Consider the following 19,617-nt stretch of genomic DNA (forward strand, 5'->3'; position numbering starts at 1 on the left):
AGGTTATACCTTTATATCAAATATTTAATTTCTAAACAAAATTTTTAGTTTGGACCTAAATATTACGCTAACTATTTGCAAGTATTCAGTTTGTAAACAAAATATATAACTTGGAACTGTGACATTCATAAATGTATGAATAACATGGTGACTTTGAAAAATGAACCCCCATTCTTTTTATCTTACGACAGGCTAAATAAACCAAAATACCACCGTTAATAATTTTGACAGTGTACATTTACAAACGACCAATATTTTATATCAAAAGAGACTGTGTTTCACTGTAAAGTTGTGTTCAACTGGGTTTTCGGGGTGTCCTTAAAGGCAGCAGCGGCCCAGACGTGGCCGTGGTGCAGCTGCTGCGTTGCGTTCAAGTGACGCAGCGTCCCGTCTGGAGGCAGGTAGGGGAGGGCGAAGTTTCACTCTGCATAGCTGCCCGAGCACTGGCTGCTGCCGGGAACACAACAATGGCGACTCCCAGTCCGAACAGCAACTCCACAGGCTCCGGCAACATTCTGGGGGCCACGTCGCACCACCTTCACCAACAGACCCAGAGCAGCAGCATGCAAGGTAGGCGCCGACGGCTTCTCTCTCAATATTCTACCATGTCCGACGGAGGCGTCCAAGTTAGTCGGAAAATATAGCTTGTTGCTTCCCAGAAGCTAAAAACCCTACCGCGGTCAGTTAAGACCATGTACGTTCGTTTCCATTTCCGGTTAGAACTTTCAAAATAAAGGACGCATAAATAGGTTTTGTCCGGAGACATTTTCACTCGCTGTAAGTATATTACTTTTCAGAGTAGGTGACTATTAGTACTTTTAAGTTACATGTTTTATCATTTCTCTTATATTGTATTATGACGCACCATTGCAATGTCAAACAACAAAATATGGAATTGATGTCGGACTGTAAAGTAGGCATGGGCTGGGAAACCTACTAAACTTATTAACAGGAGTTAATTCCGTAATAAAAAATAATAATAATATTGTACATGAAATTATTAACTGTAAAACTGTACAATATGTATAGCAAATCTCTGTTGTAATATTAATGTGTTCACTGCGAAAAACTAAAGAAAAATTGAGTTTGGAGATAACATTTAGCATGCTGTGATATTTCAGATGCCGTGCATTCAAACTCCTTTTGTTAGTTATATATTTGGCCACTTGGGTGGACTTTTAGTGTACTTTATCTCCAACTATGAATTGTTTTAAGATGAGGAGGCGGATGCTCAGGTAGAGAGAAGAATGCAGAATACCATCACCTTAATATTTTACTAGTGTCACTTCCCTAGTGTCATGTTTACTTAAGATATTGCAGCACAAAATGAGTATATTGCATTATTTTAATAGCTATTGAAATACGTAAATCGATTTATGCTAAAAAAAAAAGAAAAGAAAAGAAAGTTGAACACTGTGTATATACGTGTTATAAAATTCTGTAACAACATTTTCTTAGTTATACGGTGAAAATTTCATATCAGCCCATGCCTATTGCAGAGTTACCTCTTTGACTGCCGAGAGAAACGTCCAAGCAGAAACATAAAAATCTGCTAATGTGGTTCAGTTAGGCTTGACTTTCTTTCTCTCATTGAGAACGAATGGCGTCAGCGCGGGCTTTTATTTCGAAGGTCTAATAGCTTAACTTCCGTTTATGCTCCGGCTAATTGGGTTAGCTTGAAGTAGCTCAAAGACTACGCTGCTACTGTGTTAGCTACTAGTGCCGAAGGTTTAGCTGAGGACAGTCTAATGTTTCTACACCACAAGACATATCTACATTATAGTGTTAATATTAGAAACTTAGCCCTGTTATGGCGTTACGTCCAATGTTATTAGCACACGGTTGCTACAACAAGCATAAGGCCCTAGTGTGAAATTTATTTTGTCTCCCTAGCCAGGTCAACCTGACATTACAGCCCTGACAGGGGCCAAGTGTTACATCCAGGGTTGGCAAATACTCAACTTGGGGCTCGTAGTTATTTTTCGCGGAGTCATAATTCATGAATTAAATGCTACAGGTCCGAGTCGTCACGGAAGACTTCAGGCTGTTTGTGTTGCTAACGCTAGTTGGGTTATCGGGTAGTAAAATGTGCAAAGACAGATTACATTATGACTGTTCTCTTAACAAAACCGTGTATTGTTGTTTGTTGGCGTTCTTTGCTGCTAGTTCTTCAAATGTTTAGTAGTTTTAGACTCGGTTTAGCTCATGAGCTAGCACAAGTTAGCACACAAGTTCCATTATCGGACAGGAAGCAAAGCCATGGTTTGGTGCTAGCTAAAAACTAGCAAGCTAGTCTCCATTTGTTTTGTCAGTGTTGGCTAGTTATCACAATATCACTGACAAATAGAGTTAAATTATGAAGTGTACCCATATTGAATATAAACATAGCTGTTATTAATTTTATGTTTGTACCGATTGGTTTAACTCATTCAGACAAGGAACTCTAAAAAGTACAGATTTGTATGTATTGTGGATTTTCCCCTGATGCACACAGGATATGGATTACACATACAACCCCACTAATATGTGGCTAAATGTCTCTTAGCAGTTTCACCTCGATCACACACATTTTGTAGGCATCAGCAAGCTTCTGGCCTAATCCTGGCTTGATACATACAACCAATCAGAGTAGCTCAGCTCTCTGACATGTTTTATAGTGGGACTGAAACCTGGGAAATCCTGCAAGGTAAAGACAATGGAGGACAAACTTACTGCCGTCATCAGCACAGGGGTGCCCGATGACGACGTTCTCTTGCTTTATTCAATAAATAAAGCCAAGCCGCTCTCTCGATTGCATCTGCCATTACACAAGAGACCGGCAAAGAAAAAGAACAGGGCAGCTTCTCCCAATGCACATCTGTCCACTCTTTTCTCAGGCGCGCGTCCAGAGCGTTTTTGATGCTCTACACCCGAATCTGAAAGTGCATAAGTGTCTGAGTCGAAGCGTTGGATGGCTTTTGACGCTCAAATCGTGTTCGGTCTGAAGGCAGCACATGGAAAGCACACACGGACAAAAGAGAGCAATTTGGCTATACTTCATTTAGTCTTCCTGCTGTCTGCTGTACGTTTCTTTAAGCAGTAGGCTTAATGAACATGGTTTCATAGTGAATGTTTCTATTCCAAAATATTTTTCGTTTTGCATAGCCTTAAGCTAAAACAAAGAAGAACTCTTCTGCTACACGCTTGACATACTCTCCCCTTCTTATCAAGGCTCAGTTCCCTCTGCAGTCCCAGTGTCTCTCTTGCTTGATAAATCAGCAGCCGTCAGGTTCAGCGCTTTTAACTGTGAGGGAACATGGTACCTAACGCTGGTCAAGTCGTAATTCTGACTTATCATCAGCTGAAGAGGAGTCCACCCTCAGTATTAGTATCACTTATTCAAAGACGTGGGTGAATTTCTATACATTTGAGCCTGAATTTCTACCCTGTGTGACAGAGAAAATCCACAATAAATGGAAACTTGTGTATCTAATTAGTGTAAAAAAAAATCAATTAAGCCTTTGGTTGCAGAATCATTGAACACTGTACAAAGACCAGTTCAACTAAATCATTTAAAGCTGAAAAAATCAGTTGTATCCATGCCCTTCATGAGTCCATGCAAGTCTCTGACCAGAATAAGTCCTTACATTAAAATAAGCTCTGCAGAGGAGCTCAGGTAGATCCCTGTCCGATAATGGATGTGTTGATGGTAGCTGCTCGCGACACACAGTTCGCCTCCGATCACCTCATGCATGTGATCCTGTGTCCAGTGATGAACAGATCTAAGTTGCATGTCCTTGCTCTGTGACAGATGTCTAGCATGAAATCTTTTATCTAAACCTTACAGAAACCAACACCTGCTGGAGATGTCAGAATGAAACAGGTATTCTCTTTTATTTTCCAAGGATTTAGCCTTTTTGCTGGTAGCAGATGTGTGTTTGTCTTTTGTTTTGGTCGGCCGTTTCTTGGCCAAGACAACCCTTCAACTTTTCCTCATCCATCCTCTCTCATTCATTGACTCTTCTTTTTTTCGTTGTTGTTTGAAAATCTTTTGAAAAACCTGGATAAGTATGGAAAAAATGTATCGAGTGGAAAAGTGTTTGTGTTTCCAGACATTCATGTATTCCTTTCTTGTCCTTCCGTCTTTCCAGCTCTTTTTAAAATCCTTTCCTCCTCACTTTCTTCACTGTGTATTCCCTTTCTTGTTCATTCCTTTTCCAAAGATTTCCAAACATCTGCCATCATTACCGAATCCATCATGGCCGATAACAGAAAGAAGGAAAGCTCATGGCAATAAAACGGAGTAACTTTGATGTAATATGTGCAGCCTTCCTGGTGTCTGGTGAAACAGGCCAGTGTTCAGTGACCTTACATCCCCAAGGCGGTTATAAACTGACCTCCTGTGGCAGATGGCTCCTTTTTGTACCTGAAAAGGCCGGGTGGGGAAATATGAAATTGTGATAGAACAGCTCATTTTATTTTTAAAACACCTTCTTTGTGCTTTTGTGCTTCCTCTGGCATCACCTCACTGATACTGAATATCAGAGAACGGAGTCTTCTCTCTCCCATCTCCGCTTTCACGCCAGAGAATGTAGCAGTTCAACCCGTCAGTGCTTAGGTGTGTTGATTGGCCACCAGGCAGAGCTGGTCTAGCTGAAAAACACCTGATCCTCGTGGGCGTACCTTTAATTAATGCTAACTGGCCACCAGAATTCATTACTGTAGAGCACAAGACATCCGTTTTACTTCTCTAGCTGTAGCAGGTCCAAATATAGTCACCGTCCCAAACAGAGAAGAAATGGTGGATTTGGATTAGACAGCATAACCAGCAGTTGATGGTGTGGGAACCAGCAGATACATGTGGTTTGATATGAAGCCATGTTTTATGGAGCATCTCCTGGGAATGTTTCATATGACTACCAGCTTCATGCAAACCCGCTCCATTGGCTGGTAGTGCATCTACCAGGCATCCTCTGAGTACTAAGTTGTGTTTGACAGAACCACTGTACAGCGTATGATACTGCAGTTCAGGTTTTATTAAACTAGTGCTCATCAGATGGAGTCCAGACTTAGCAAAGACCCGTAAACAGCCCTTTAGGATAGCATCGATAGGAAGCTGCAGGCAGATGTTTAATTTCTTGCAGTTAGCAGCTAACAGTTAGCCAGTGGCTAACTCTGTGCTTACAAATCACAAGTGTTTCATGTCTCTAAGTATCTTTTTTTTTTCTACAAAGCACTGTAAATGCTGCCAGATGAAGCATTTAAATGTGGCAGGACTTCTTCAGCGCTTAAGGCTCTCGGTCTTCGGCTGACATTTGAAGTTTAGGTGAAACGGAGAAAAGATAACAATGACCCAGATACTGTTGTGAATTCCTGCGCAGACAGTGGTAATGAACATCCAAACAGCAGACCTCTGTGCTTTTGCTTTAAGTATTTCTGGATATCCAGTCTACAGGCTTACATGAACATAAAAACTGAATTTTTAGAGTTTTTCTTACTAAAAACCCAGTCTGGATGTGGATAGGAGGTGCAACCAGAGGTAAACAGCACAGAATACTGTTACGTTTCTAAAATATTCCGATATATGTGTCTGTGTAGACCACAGATAAAGAGTCTCAGACAATGTGTTGAGCTGGGAAGCACCCATTTAGACTCAGACTCAAGGAACCGAGTAGCACTTCAGATAGATTTAATTTTGTCTAGAAATGGGGCTTTTTCATTTCATGCCAGGAGGTGTTACAGCTTCAGTGAGTTAGGGTCATCTGCCAGGGGATGGGTTTTCTATCTTATTTTAATTGTTAGCAAAGGAATAAGAAAGTTGGGATGCCACTGAACCAAACAAATCTAGAATCATTGTCACACATTTTGTTTTTGGTCTGAACCTGACAAAAAAAAAAAAATCTAAAGTAGAACCGGTCCTTGTTCCTCTTATGTCCATGGCCATGTGGTAACCTGCCCTGTGTTCCACTCCCAGCACCAAGATTTTCTGAGATGTCACGTCTGAAAATCAACCCTCTTGCACTAAAATCGGCCCTGAGAAAATGTAGTAAAAGCTGCTTTTTTTTCTTTACTTCAGGGTTTCAGATAAGCCTGTCTGGAGTGCCCCAAAGTAAGCATTAGACCTTTGCTTAAAGCACACGGACCTCTACTCCTTGTTGGTGCACATCAGTAGTCTAAAGTGGTTTCTGTCCCACGATGAGCCATCCTCAGGATTAGATACGGCTCACTGATCTGTACTGATACTGACGCCCAGAACGGGTTTAGACGGGACCGCTGTATTCTACTGAAAGAGCCTGTTTGGTGTTCTGGGTAGTCTGTCCACTGTCCTCAGCTCTTAACTCTGACATGAATCCAGCCACGGAACATTCCTTTGCACTGGGGCTTCAAGGTTAAGGCATCCGTTTGCACTGGAGCTGGTTGGACAAGGCATGGCAAAGAGGACCCAGCTCTTAACTTCAGCACCTTTAACATAAACCCTGACACAGGTGGCAGTAAATCCACCTGGATCCATTCGGCTCCATCGGCCGAGTCAACCTCAAACGTTTCTTCCTTGATTCGGACCAAAGTGCTGATTGAGTGGTGGGGACACTTTGATGATAACCAAAGGGAACTGGTGGGGTTCTTACTTATTCTACCTGAACTGGGATTTCACTGAGCTTTTCACTGCACCTCAGTCTTTTCTAATAACATGACCTCGTCCTGCATGCCATTTGTTTGAAAGCATCCAGCTTTTCACAAAAAGCTTGTGGACATCGGGAAACTCTGTGTGAGCAGACTCTTTGCTTTCGTTCCATGATGCATTTCATTGTTCTAGCGAGCTTACGAGGAGCTTTAGATAACCCCAAAGCTTCATTCCACTTTATGGTGCTCATTGGGCGTATTTTTTGGGCTTATCTGAAGTGTGTTACTGAGTCGACATATTCTGTCGCACTCTGTGTACAGGTACATCTTAATACTTTAGAATATCCTCAAACAGTTCATTTATTTCAGTTATTCAGACGTGAAACTCATGTACTTCATACATTCATTATATGTCATGTAATGTAATAATTTAGTTCTGTTTATTTATATGAAATATTATATATATATATATATATATATATATATATCTATATATATATATATATATATATATCTATATATATATATATATCTATATATATATATATATATATATATATATATATATATATAATAGCTCAGTTAATGAAAAGCAAAATTTATGTTTCTCAGAAAAATTTGAATATTGCAAAAGATGGATTAAAAAAAAGGTAAGTTATCTTATGACCCACAAAGATATGAGTAAGACTGCTGACCTGTCATCAGCCATCACAGGAGCAAATTAAGCCACTGCGATTAAAAACGCTGCCTGTTCAAAGGGCTAAATCCAAGTATGTTAATGGTAAGTTGAGTGGAAGGACAAAAGTGTGGTAGAAAAAGGTGCACAAGCAACAGTAATTGCAGCCTTGGGAGGTTCTTTCAATAGTTTGATGGCTTTCCACAAGGTGTGGACTGCAGCTGGAGTCAGGGCTTCAGGAGCCACCACACACCCAGCATGTGGGGCAACAGCTGTCCCATTCCTTGTGTTAAACCACTCCTGAACTAAAAAATCTTTTTTCATCGATCTTGTGTAACATTCAAACTTTCTGAGAAACGTATTGTGGGGTTTTCATTAGCTGCAAGTGATAATCACCAAAAATGAATAGAAATAAACACTTCAGGCAATCCACCCTGTGTATAATGATGAGTTTCATGTATGAAGTAAATCACTGAGTTGTATTGTAATGTATTGAGATGGATCTGCACAGCCTGTCGGCATCATCTGGGTGACGTGACGTGTGGCGTGCATGCTGTGGCAATCCGGATGTGTTTCTCTCTCTCTGCCTACTAGGTAAACGTAAAGCTCTGAAGCTAAATTTCGCCAACCCTCCGGTGAAACCCACCGCCAGGCTCCCGCTTCAGCCCACGGCTCCTTCCTTCCAGAATCCTCACATGTGAGTAACGGCGGTCAGGGCGGGAGGGCATGGGTGGCGATGGCACAGCTCCTTTTTAAACGACGCCGTGACAGAGGGCGCTCTAGCTGTGGCTTCTGTACTCATGCTAATCTAAGTCTTAGAAATTTACTGAAAGAAAAACAGAAGGTTACTGTAAACATTTTTACGGTGCACGGCCAATATTCAGAATAACATAGTATTCAGGGTTGGAAAAGAAAGTTTTTTAATGCTGTCTGACATGAAAGGTGGACAGCAGTGTGTCCTGTTCAAAAGGTTTTCTGAAGACCCTTTCTAATTCTTTTGTAAATGGCCAGACTAATACAAAGGATTTGTAAGTATCATGTTCTTTTAGCAGTTTTTGCTCACAAAGTGGTTTCAGGGCTGAATTATACTGGATGCTTCCTGTTTCCACCAACAAAGCCATGACTCTAGGCCATAAAAATGTAAGGTACCAGCTCCTAGCTCGGACAGATTAAAGAACATTTTCCCTCAAGCGGTGGGATCGTGGAGAACACCTGATTCAAATAGTCAATGTTCTGCTTAAAGATGGCTTCTTCTCAGCTGCCTTTACCCAAAATTTATAAATTCAGAGTGCAGCTCAGCTTATAAAAACACTGACAAGTCTTTCGTCACCAGCTGGTGTTTATAAATTCAGTTTGAAACTGTGTTTGCAGCACTGTTTAGAAAAACAGGCCAGAAAGGCTGGTTGGGATCGTAAAGAGCATTCACCAACTCAGCGGGTGTTCAAAACCAAGTTTTATAAAGGAAGCTGGTGACTTTACATTAAAGCAAATGCTGTCACCGTGTACCGAGATCCACTGTGGAAATTCAGATCACAACCTAGAGAGGATCGAACATTTGATGGAAAAGATGTTTTTAGGGACTTAAGGATTTGGCTCCAAGCTGTGTCTCTGGATGTTGAAACTAAACCAGCTCTTTGCTGTTTGCATTGAGGAGCTTAGTGCAACTCAAGCACCGATCCTGGTCTAGCACTGGAACCTGGATCAGACCCAAATACAAACCTCAACACAGGTTTTGGAGATGCGTCTTCTCTTTTCTGAAGTTTCCCTAGATATAGGTGCCCAATACTTCAATCATAACAGTCTTGGCATGGTGAAGATTTTTTATGTTTTTTTTTTGTCATCAGCTGAGAGCACACATGGGTGAATTCCTTAAATTCATGTTTAATTTTTTTTTTCTCTTTCTGTAATTTCTTCCTCATTTCTTGTCCTCTGGCCTCTTTCCTTACCTTTTCCCTGCACGCCGCCTAATCTTACCTCCTTCCTCTGTTCCTGGGCTCTGTAGAGAGCGCCTGCGGACACACAGCATCGAGTCGTCCGGGAAGCTCAAGATCTCCCCAGAGCAGCACTGCGACTTTACCGCAGAGGACCTGAGGGACCTCGGGGAGATCGGCCGCGGGGCGTACGGCTCCGTCAACAAGATGGTCCATAAACCGACGGGCCAGATTATGGCTGTCAAGGTGACACGCTGACAAAGATACAGAAAGTTATCCTTATGAAGATGCCATGTGATCTCGACTCTTTCGTTTGCATAATTGACCTCGTGAGGCAGGCTTGTTTGATCTCTGTTATGTTCTCCTCAGAGGATCCGCTCCACTGTGGACGAGAAGGAGCAGAAGCAGCTGCTGATGGATCTCGACGTGGTGATGAGGAGTAGTGACTGTGTCTACATCGTCCAGTTCTACGGCGCCCTCTTCAGAGAGGTCCAGAAGACTCAGCATGATCTCAATATACAAGCGTTCTGTTTTTTCTTTACCTAACAGTGTTCTGCTGGTATTTTCTGCTGATGTAAAATATCTCCTTTCTTTTCCCCCTTTTTGTTGCAGGGCGACTGTTGGATTTGTATGGAGCTTATGTCTACCTCATTAGACAAATTCTACAAATATGTATATTGCGTATTAGATGACGTCATTCCAGAGGAAATATTAGGCAAAATAACATTAGCTGTAAGCAGCCATGTCTTGTTTTGATCCTTAGACTTTACATAAATCAGTTCAAGAAGCACCTGAAACTGACCTGATGGTTTTGTTCTATTTCTATTTTTTTTTAACAGACCGTTAAAGCACTGAATCACTTAAAAGAAAACTTGAAAATAATCCACAGAGGTAAGAGTGTAATTTTCTCCGCGGTGGTAATTTCTTTCTTTCTTTTTGCCTCGGTGGCTGTGCGTTGTGTTTGCTAACAAATTGTCTTAATTTTTCGTATCTTTGCAGACATCAAACCTTCCAACATTCTAATGGACAGAAGGGGAAATATCAAACTATGTGACTTCGGCATCAGCGGCCAGCTGGTGGACTCCATAGCCAAGACTAGAGATGCGGGCTGCAGGCCTTACATGGCAGTAAGTGTTTATCACTTAAGTCGCAACTTATGTCTGAAGGCCAGCCGGGCCTACAAGTCCGTGGAGAAACCCTGGTTCATAATGACAAAGTTAAAGTAAGCCTATAAACAAAAGCAAACACTTGAACATAATGGATGGGTAAGTATTTTCAACCGTTGCTGGGACACATCTGATTCCCACTGAGGGTCTTTGGGATGCTTACCTTGGCTATACGTGACCTGCAATGGATCTGCCACGGCCCCCGCATTATTTGGTGATATGCGGTACAGCTCCAAGCGTTATGGCTGGACGAGAACCGCTTCACCTGGCTGACACATGCTGTGAAGCATGGTTGGGGAAAGATATCGCAATATCTAGTATGGTTTTTAGCACCTGGATGCGGACAACTGGTTTGCATACAGGATATGATAACAGCAGCCAAATATGGAGCGATTCTTCAGAGAAACATGCTTCTGAGTGCTCTGGATTGTAGACTAAAGAGACAAAAGATTCACTTCAGTTGTTCTGAATCATTAAATAGTTCTGACCAATACCTTCATTTCTGCTGCTGAGAAGATCTTTTTGGAGCTCACTGGTTGAGGGGACATTTTTCAATAAAACACCCACAAGTTGTGCTTTGGCTTACACGGGGCACAGATCTACAATAGAGGTTCTGTTTGGGTGTGATGGGCTGCATGGTGGAGCAGTGGGTAGCACTGTTGCCTTGCAGCAAGAAGGTCTGGGGGCTTTCTGCATGGAGTTTGCATGTTCTCTCTGTGCATGGATGGCTTTTCTCCAGATACTCCGGCTACCTCCCACAGTCCAAAAAACATGAGTTTTTCGGTCTCTTTAAATTGCTGGAATGAATGAGAGGACGTGTGCGTGGTGGTTTGTCCCGTGTGCCTCTGTGTTGTCCTGTGATGGATTGGCAACCTGTCCTGGGCGCACCCCGCCTCTCCCCTAATGATAGGCACCCAGTGGGTGTAGACAATAAATGGATGGGTGTGAACGATGGTAATTGACAGACCTTTTTGAGAAACCAGCAGACTTTCTTAAATACATAGATGCCTGTCATGATGATACATTTTGCTGGATTTAGCGATTCTCTGGCTCTCTCATGTTTAACTTTAACTGTACTTAAACCTTTTGTTATCCAGTCTCAGAGACAGGAAAGGGAAATACTAGAGGGGAAAAATGCAAGCGTGATTCAAATTTATTGTGTGATTAATTCACTCATTGCTTATTGCAACAGGCCTAAATACAGACAAACAGTCATGAAATCTGACTCTGAAACTAAATACATTTAAATTTGTTTGTTTTATTGCATTGCAAAGATTAAATAATAGGAACACATATGATAAACTTTAGTTAAGACCAGGGAAACTATGAAAACAAGCTTAAGCGAAGTCTGTTCATGTTCAGAATAAGCCCTATGAATCCTAGAATCCAGGATAAAGGATCAGATCTGCACATTTAAAGGAACAATAAGAAATAATGACACCTAGTGGTGAAATTCGGAACAACACATACACAATGCCTTTCACAGAGACCCCCTCTTTTTACACAAGGGATCTCTTGTCGGTGGGAAACTCCTCTGAATTTTCACTTCCAGGATAGGTATATGGTGTTTTATTCTGTTCCATTTCTGGTCCGCTTCTCTTATGTTATGCTATGTTCTGTTTTGGGAACCCTGGGAACTCTCATTTTATTGGCTGAGGAACCAGGAAGTAAACACGGGCTACACTCTCAGCTGAAGTAGTTCTGGATCGCTCCTCTGCGTTTGAAAGGAGAAAAACTTGACTAAGCTATTGTTTATGGAGAGGACCCCATGTTTATACAGAATGTTATTTCCATCCCGGGTGACAAACGAGAATGATTTAGGCTTGATTTTACAGTAAATATCTTACTTATTGCTCCTTTAAACAAAATTCTCTTCTGGTGAGGGGTGGAAAATGTCAAAAACATGATTGCTTTGTTTGTTACTTATAATTGTAGATTAATAGTTTTTAATTTAGAACTGATCTACTGTTAAAATATTATAGAAGACCTTCCAACAAAAGGCCAGTACAAGACTGTCCTTGATTTAATTTGTTGTGGTTAAATGTTGCAGACTAATCTGGTGTTTTTTTGTGTGTGTTCTCTTTCCAGCCTGAAAGGATAGACCCCAGTGCTTCCAGGCAGGGCTACGATGTCCGATCTGACGTTTGGAGCTTGGGAATCACTCTGGTAACCAATAAGATCTCCAGGTTTAATGTTAAAACATTATGCAAATGAGGCCAGCATGGATTGTTAATAAGTGAAGCCCTGTTTTGTTTTTGTTCCCAGTATGAGTTAGCCACAGGAAGATTTCCTTACCCCAAGTGGAATAGTGTTTTTGATCAGCTGACACAAGTGGTGAAAGGAGAGCCTCCGCAGCTCAGCAACTCAGAGGAGAGGCAGTTCTCCCCCAAGTTCACCAACTTTGTTAATCTATGGTAGGTGTCAGTGCAGGGGAAAGATTTCCCCCGAGCAAAAGTTAGATGCTGATGATTTTAGGTTCAGGTTTTCCTCTGAAATGCCTCGCATTTCTACCCCCACCACTTCATTTTGTTTAATTTTTTTGGATCTGAAGTCTCACCTGAACTCTGTTTACATCGATTTGTAATCCCGTCTTTTTCTGTGCAGCCTTACAAAAGATGAATCAAAGAGGCCAAAGTACAAGGAGCTTCTGGTGAGTTGCCTTTCATTGTCTGTTTATATAAGAGGTGGATTGAAGTAATTTGTTCATAAATAAAAATGTGCTCAGTATAATAGTAAACTGACCTAAACTGGAAGAGGACTCGTTTCCTGCATTCTTAATGTAATACATGTAGTTCAACTTTTTCATATTTAAAAGCTTCACTAAATGTTTTGTGAAAGTTCATTTTGTCATTGTGTCAGAAGTGCCCACAAAAAATAAATAAATAAAACTGCTAAAGATCTGGTTTTAAATCTAGTTTAAAGTTAAATGGGAATATTTTCAACCATAAACTCATGCAGAGGAATTTGCAAATTCTACTTAATGGTTAATTTGATTTGAAACACATTGATACAATATATAGAGCATTACTGCTGACTTTTTTATTTTGGTAAAAGAGGTGTTGCAGCATTTCTGGTTGGAATCGTACAGTGTAGACATACATTTATCAAATTTCTTTTCCCAAAAAAACAGAAGAACTATCCAAAATACTGTAAATGGGGCACACAAATACTTGGATTGCTTATAACTGAGTTTGTCTACGAGTTAATATCACAGATTAATTTTTATGTTAGGTAAAAGTTTGAACCTGCATTTCTATTTGCATATAGGCTATATTTAACCTAAATGTTGCCAACTTAACAAAAAACAATGACCTATAAATCAAGATGAAGCTTGTGTTATCTCCCCAGAAACACCCGTTTATCCTGATCTACGAGGAGCGCTTTGTGGATGTCGCCAGCTACGTGTGCCGCATCCTGGATCAGATCCCCGCCTCGCCCATCTCTCCTATGTACGTTGACTGATGCCAAGAGCCGTGTGCCGGGTGGGGTCCCTTAACACGCAGCGGGCGGTTCCCTAAGCTTTGTGATGCAACGCTAGTCGTCTTAGCCTTCAGTTACGTAGGATCACCTGTTTGTTCACATTTTCCAAAGAACAAAGGAATTAAATCAAGCTTTCCAGTGCAATGCAGATGAATATCAAACAAAAGAAACCTTTCCCGCTTGTTTTAGGATTCTGAAATGTTATCTTCCATCTTACAGCAGAAAAACTTGAAGCAGTATCTTTGTCTTAGTAAGGCGCAATGCATCTTTTATATGACACAAAGAATAGAGTATACATACATGGAACATATATATATATATTTGAACTTGTTCACAAAAATCTACCAAATTAATTTGTGTGGAGTTTATGATGTATGAACAAAATAGCAACCTAATGGATTGTACATTGTATGCATATTTGTCTTTGCTTCTAAAATGATGACTTGTATAGATAAATCCTGATAGACCTACTTTCTAAAATCATACACACTTTCACACGTTTTTGCTGTGAGTACGGTGACACAGTAAATGGACGGGTCTGCAAAAGTTTTTCTTTTTTTCTGAAAGCTTATGGTAGCATGGCTTTACTGTTTTGTTGTTGTTGTTTTTTTTTTGTTTTTTTTCATATTTGCAATGTGCAATCCCTGACAGCTTCTCTTATTACATCATTTGGAAAGTTTTAACTTCTTACACCTACTGCAGTGCTGGCCTCAGTATGAGCTTTGTCCTTTTTTGACTCGCATAACTAGGTTTCCCCTTTCCAGAAGATAATTTTCAGTGAACAGTTCTCTATTAATGCTAACCACTCAAAACCAGTCGTTCACAGTGAGCCAAGCTGAGACACCAAAAACAACATTGGTATACAAGAAACAAACCAAAAACAGGGGAAATTCCCTTGAGAAAGACTTGCATGTAAGATGAATTGAACCAATGTTGAAATTCTGAGCCGTCTACGATGTTAATCCAGTCATCCCAACGTGTTGGTAAATGCTATTTTTGCGTGAACCCCAAACTAAAAGTTGATGCAAGATTAGAATTGTAGATTTGTTACATGTAACACAGTTGATCTTTGGATACTTAATTTTTATATATATATATATATATATATATATATATATATATATATATATATATATATATATATATATATATATATATATATATATATATATAAAATATTTGATGGATGTGTCCTGTAGTTATTACTTTTACCCAAAGAAGCTTTAATTTGACCCAACAAATTTTAAAGAAAGGGTTAAAAGCTTGCTTTTACTGAAAGGTTTAATATGTTGCTGACATGTGGACACTCAATACATCCATTAATAAACTAAACCTACCAAAAGATATTAGATTGCCTTTATTGCTTGCATCTATTATATCATTTCTTTCTCTTTGTGTTCTTTTTGGAAGACAGATTCACTGATGCTTCCATCTTAGCTAAATACCAGACAAAGAAGAAAGTATGTTTATTTACTACTTCAATATAACACAATTGTTGTGACAAATGAAAATAATCTGGATCAGTTACGCTTTCCTTTATTTTGTTACAGTGAGCTAACCTTGACAAATGCAAATTCTAGCTAACGCACAGATTCTAGCTAATGGCGCGTTAGCTAAAGATGTCATATCTAACAGAGGAATACATTTTATAGTCGCGGGTAGTTTGTGTTTTCCTAATTTAGCAGAAATCATGTAATATTACACGTTTGTTAGACCACAAATTATGTTCTGCACACAATATTATTATATTCGAAAATGTCAAGAAGCTTGTTGTAGAAGAAGGGAGTTCTAGCTAACGGTACATCTAGGCTTGGTTGCATCTAAAGCTAAGCAATGTTTTCAAATGGCTATTAAATTTGTTTTGCTAATCCAAAAAGACCTAATAGTAATCTGAAGATCATACAAGGTTATATTTGAGATTAATGCTCACATTGCTTCCCAACCTGAAAAGCTTTTAAACATTTTCAACAGCTGTTTTCTGAAACGGGAAGATGCTTAGTTTTGTGACAAAAAAAAAAAAAAATGCTGGCACACACAATCAAACTGTAACTCATCCGATGCTACATTGCCTGATGTAAAGTAACCTTAGGATGTTGTTTTCACTGATGTAAATAGACATGTATATAGCCACCCTAACCTGCTGTTCTTGGCAGGTTCTGTTCAAAGGTTATGGCTCATTCCTAAACATGGTCATCAAGTCAGACGAGGAGAGGAAAGTTAGGTTACCATATTGAGTATGAATGAGTGTTTTTATTTTTTTTCTCCACACCAGTCTGTCTTATCACTGTACAGTCAAACTCACCCATAATGATCACAGGTCCTCCGTGCTGACACATACAGGCATTCAGTAGTTACTACTTTTTTATATGTTCCGACATCTTCCGTCAAAAAAAAAAAAAAAAAAGCGATGCAATAACGGTAAAATGCTACTAAACTCATGCTATCAGCTTCCGTACCATAACAGCCAAGAGGAGGACAATCTCTCCTCACTCAGAGTCCTGCTCTCAGACCCCTCAGGTCCCCCTGGAGCCGGCCTGTTCTGTGATTTGGCATGTGTCTGGGCTGAACTTATCACATATTTCTTCATCAGCTGACATGTTTGAGCCAAATGTGTCACAGTATCCTAAACCAGGTTGGACTATGGAGACCCAAATTTGGCATTCTGGGGCAGATTAAGGGGAAGCGACAATTTTGAGATAACCGGAGCTCACTTTAGCAGAGCTTGATTGTTTCAGATGAGCTCTCAGCCTCTAAATGGAGGAAGAACAGTCAGACCTCATGGAGTTAGCTGCTTAACAACACTTGTTGTACTTCATGCAATGTTGCGGTGACCCTTCTTGCAATACATTTTTAATGTTTAGAAGAAACATGTCTTCAATAAAATAGCTCTTGTTCTCATTGTGTTTCAAACGTGTGGCGCCTATTGGATTCATCACCAGAACAGGTACTGCACAAAATGTCTTTGGAAACGTAATTATTGCCTGTGCAAATTCTCAGTTATCCGGGTCATCGCAACAGCAAACAGGCTTAAATCGGAGGCAACCGGACTTTCGTTCAGGTCTTTCTGAAAACGTGTCGACACCTATGCAGGGATCTTATTATGCTGTATTTCCTAAAAGCAGATGAGTGCTGCCGTTGTGCAAATCCCTTACCAAAAAAGCTTTACGCCATTTTTTATTTTTTTTTAACCATTGTCCCACTGTTCTCGTAAGCTGCAGCTCAAATGTAGAAATAAAGCTTCTGTGTTTGGGTTTATATGGGCCTCTACAGCCATTAGCTGTCATGCTTCCCATGATGTGGGTGGACATCAGGTCATGTGTTTTTTTAGCAACAGTGAAATGTCATATTTGTGGCCTGTTCAGGGATGTAAAAACCATCAGAAAAAAAAATCTGTTTGCAAGAAATTCTTGTCAGCCCTGTATTTTTTGTCTCCATCTGAAATGGAAAAATGGTGCAGACTCCACAGCGAGCCAGCAGATGGCGCTCTTTTGTCTGTAGACAGTTACTGCCTCTCCGCTTGTGTCATGGGATTTCGCTTCCAGGAAGTTCACTTATCACTGGTGAACAGGAGTCTCCAGGGTACATGTTGTATAAATTGCAGTTTACTACAAAGTTCATATTAGAATATAAGATAATATTAAGGGCTGTGAATATCATGATGTATGTTGGCAAGGGTTACAATAAAGGTTCCCATGGAAAAGACTGAAAGTGTGTTCTTTGCGCTGCTCGAACACAAATAAAGACAACTACAAACACTTAGTTGTGATAATTTTATTGCTCATCTTTTAGCTGTATACAAAAATTAATCCAGAATACTTCTTTTTTTTTTTTTTCAATAGGCAAAAGGCAATTTGGTGACCAAGCAACATGGAAGCGTCTGTCAGATGTAATATTTTTTTTTTCAGTTTTTGCTTTCTGACCATGAGAAGAATAATTGCAAATAAGGCCAGATGGCTTAAAAAGATCGGAAAACATACTTTAAACAGTGAAATCAGTTTTGATATGATGGAATCAAACCGTGTAACCCATTAAACACTTCGTTTAACAGGATAAAGCGTAAGATGGACAACAATGCAAAGTCAGGCTTGTGTTTACTGAGTAGATAGATGGCCCACTATTGGAGAAGCAATTGCCATATACACATTTTCTGAGCATCAAATGGCTTGGTTCTAAATCTCTTTCATGTCTGCTTCGTATATGAGGTCGGCATTTGTGGTGGCCGCAGTTCAATACCCTTCTTGTGATTAATAAAATGTATTTAAACAGTATTTCAGTATTCAGACAATAAAGGAATATGTTCACAAGTAGACATATGGCTGATTGTTATTGAAATTCAAACCACCAGAAAAGGATATAACTGGAACTTTTTGCCTTTTAATATGCAGGGCAGCCATATTGGATATGATTAAGGGTTTCCATTCCAGTTTTTTTTTATCCAACTTTCAACATGGAAATTCAGATTTTCGGCCCCACCTTTCAAATGTCAGTTAGCGCACCAGTGGTCGACATCTCTGTAATTAAATCTCTTGTTTCTACAGACTTTTATGCAGCTCTGAAGTGGAAGCAGCTCCAGTACAGTTTTTGTTTCATCCATTCGACAAAGACGCACACAGAAAGGGATTGTAGGCTAGTTTTAACCAGGACTACATTCATAAAAGAAGTAGAAATGTCTGAAGTCTTAATTTATCAGAGAATGCTGCTGGTTAAAAATCCAGCCTGTTTTTTTTTTTTTTTTTTTAACCAAAACTAACCAGAATCAAACGTCTTCGATAATACACAGTGATAGTTTTACATTGAGTCACACTGGTCAAAACAAATCGATAATGTGATGGATTAGAGAGCAAAGCTTGCGTTAGCTAATAATACAGAGGGTGACATTGATTGGATTTAACTTTGAATGTTGAATGGAATGGTCTGAGGACAGAAATATCAAATTTTGCACTATTTAAGTCAAGATATCAGAGGGCAATTTAAACCCAAGAATGCTCCATGGCACCCAGAAGCTAATTAGCATAACTTTTATATCCACTAAGGACAACAGAAGCAGCTAGCACAGCTTCACCTTCAAGCCCCAGATCTTTGTGTCTCCAAATGTAGGCCTCCGGGTGAGAACTTACCAAATGTCTAAATCAAGTTTCGAGCCTATAATTTACATCCACATTTAGCCTGGCAAAAACGTTTCTATAATGCCAGAGATCAAATGAATCCACTCCTTGTTAACGCTACAGTAAGCTAGGTGTGACAACCTAAGTCCATTAATAGTTATGACTGGAATTTATGATTCAGACTGAAAAATGTTGCTATTGCAAATGTTCTACGAGTTGTTTCTGTCCTCCAAACGACTTAATATGCCTAATCTTTCCCCTTCAGCCCTCTGCCTGTTACCCACACATTGATATTATAACCATAAGGTCTGGGATGAAATGGTGGTTGATGAAACGGGGGTTTACAGACATTATGACTTACTAGAAATATGTCAAGCTGCATTTTAGTTTCAGTTGTGCAATTTGGTAATATTTTATGATTTCCAAACCTGTGTTATGCTCTCTAGAAGTTTTCAGTTGTTGGAATGGGATATATTATGTTGAAACCAGATTTTTGCATATCTTTTATGAAAAGCGACAGCAATTTCCTTTCATGTGTCTGGCATTAAATAAGACTAAACCTTAGCTGTTTTAGGTGAATTGAGATTAATTGTTTTTATTTGCTAAATGCCAGGATAATGGGATTTTTTTCACAACCATCAAGTTCAGAGGTTCATATA

General features: G+C 39.8%; 1 protein-coding gene across 3 annotated transcripts; it reads left to right on the plus strand.

Moving 5' to 3' along the window:
• The first annotated feature begins 400 nt into the window (after positions 1-400).
• map2k4b (mitogen-activated protein kinase kinase 4b) lies at positions 401-14,915 on the plus strand. Of its 3 annotated transcripts, XM_036142324.1 has the most exons (13): positions 401-570; positions 3,827-3,862; positions 6,056-6,088; positions 7,871-7,973; positions 9,279-9,453; positions 9,577-9,696; positions 9,820-9,939; positions 10,047-10,098; positions 10,207-10,334; positions 12,462-12,539; positions 12,639-12,787; positions 12,978-13,023; positions 13,722-14,915. In XM_036142324.1, the coding sequence occupies exons 1-13, from the start codon at positions 468-470 to the stop codon at positions 13,833-13,835; spliced, it is 1,257 nt and encodes a 418-aa protein (XP_035998217.1). In that variant the 5' UTR covers positions 401-467; the 3' UTR covers positions 13,836-14,915. The 3 variants fall into 3 exon arrangements, with proteins under 3 accessions (XP_035998217.1, XP_035998218.1, XP_035998219.1); XM_036142325.1 differs by lacking the exon at positions 6,056-6,088; XM_036142326.1 differs by lacking the exon at positions 3,827-3,862.
• The last annotated feature ends 4,702 nt before the right edge of the window (positions 14,916-19,617 follow it).

The sequence above is a fragment of the Fundulus heteroclitus genome, chromosome 10 (assembly GCF_011125445.2).
Source record: "Fundulus heteroclitus isolate FHET01 chromosome 10, MU-UCD_Fhet_4.1, whole genome shotgun sequence".
Taxonomy (NCBI): Eukaryota; Metazoa; Chordata; class Actinopteri; order Cyprinodontiformes; family Fundulidae; genus Fundulus; species Fundulus heteroclitus.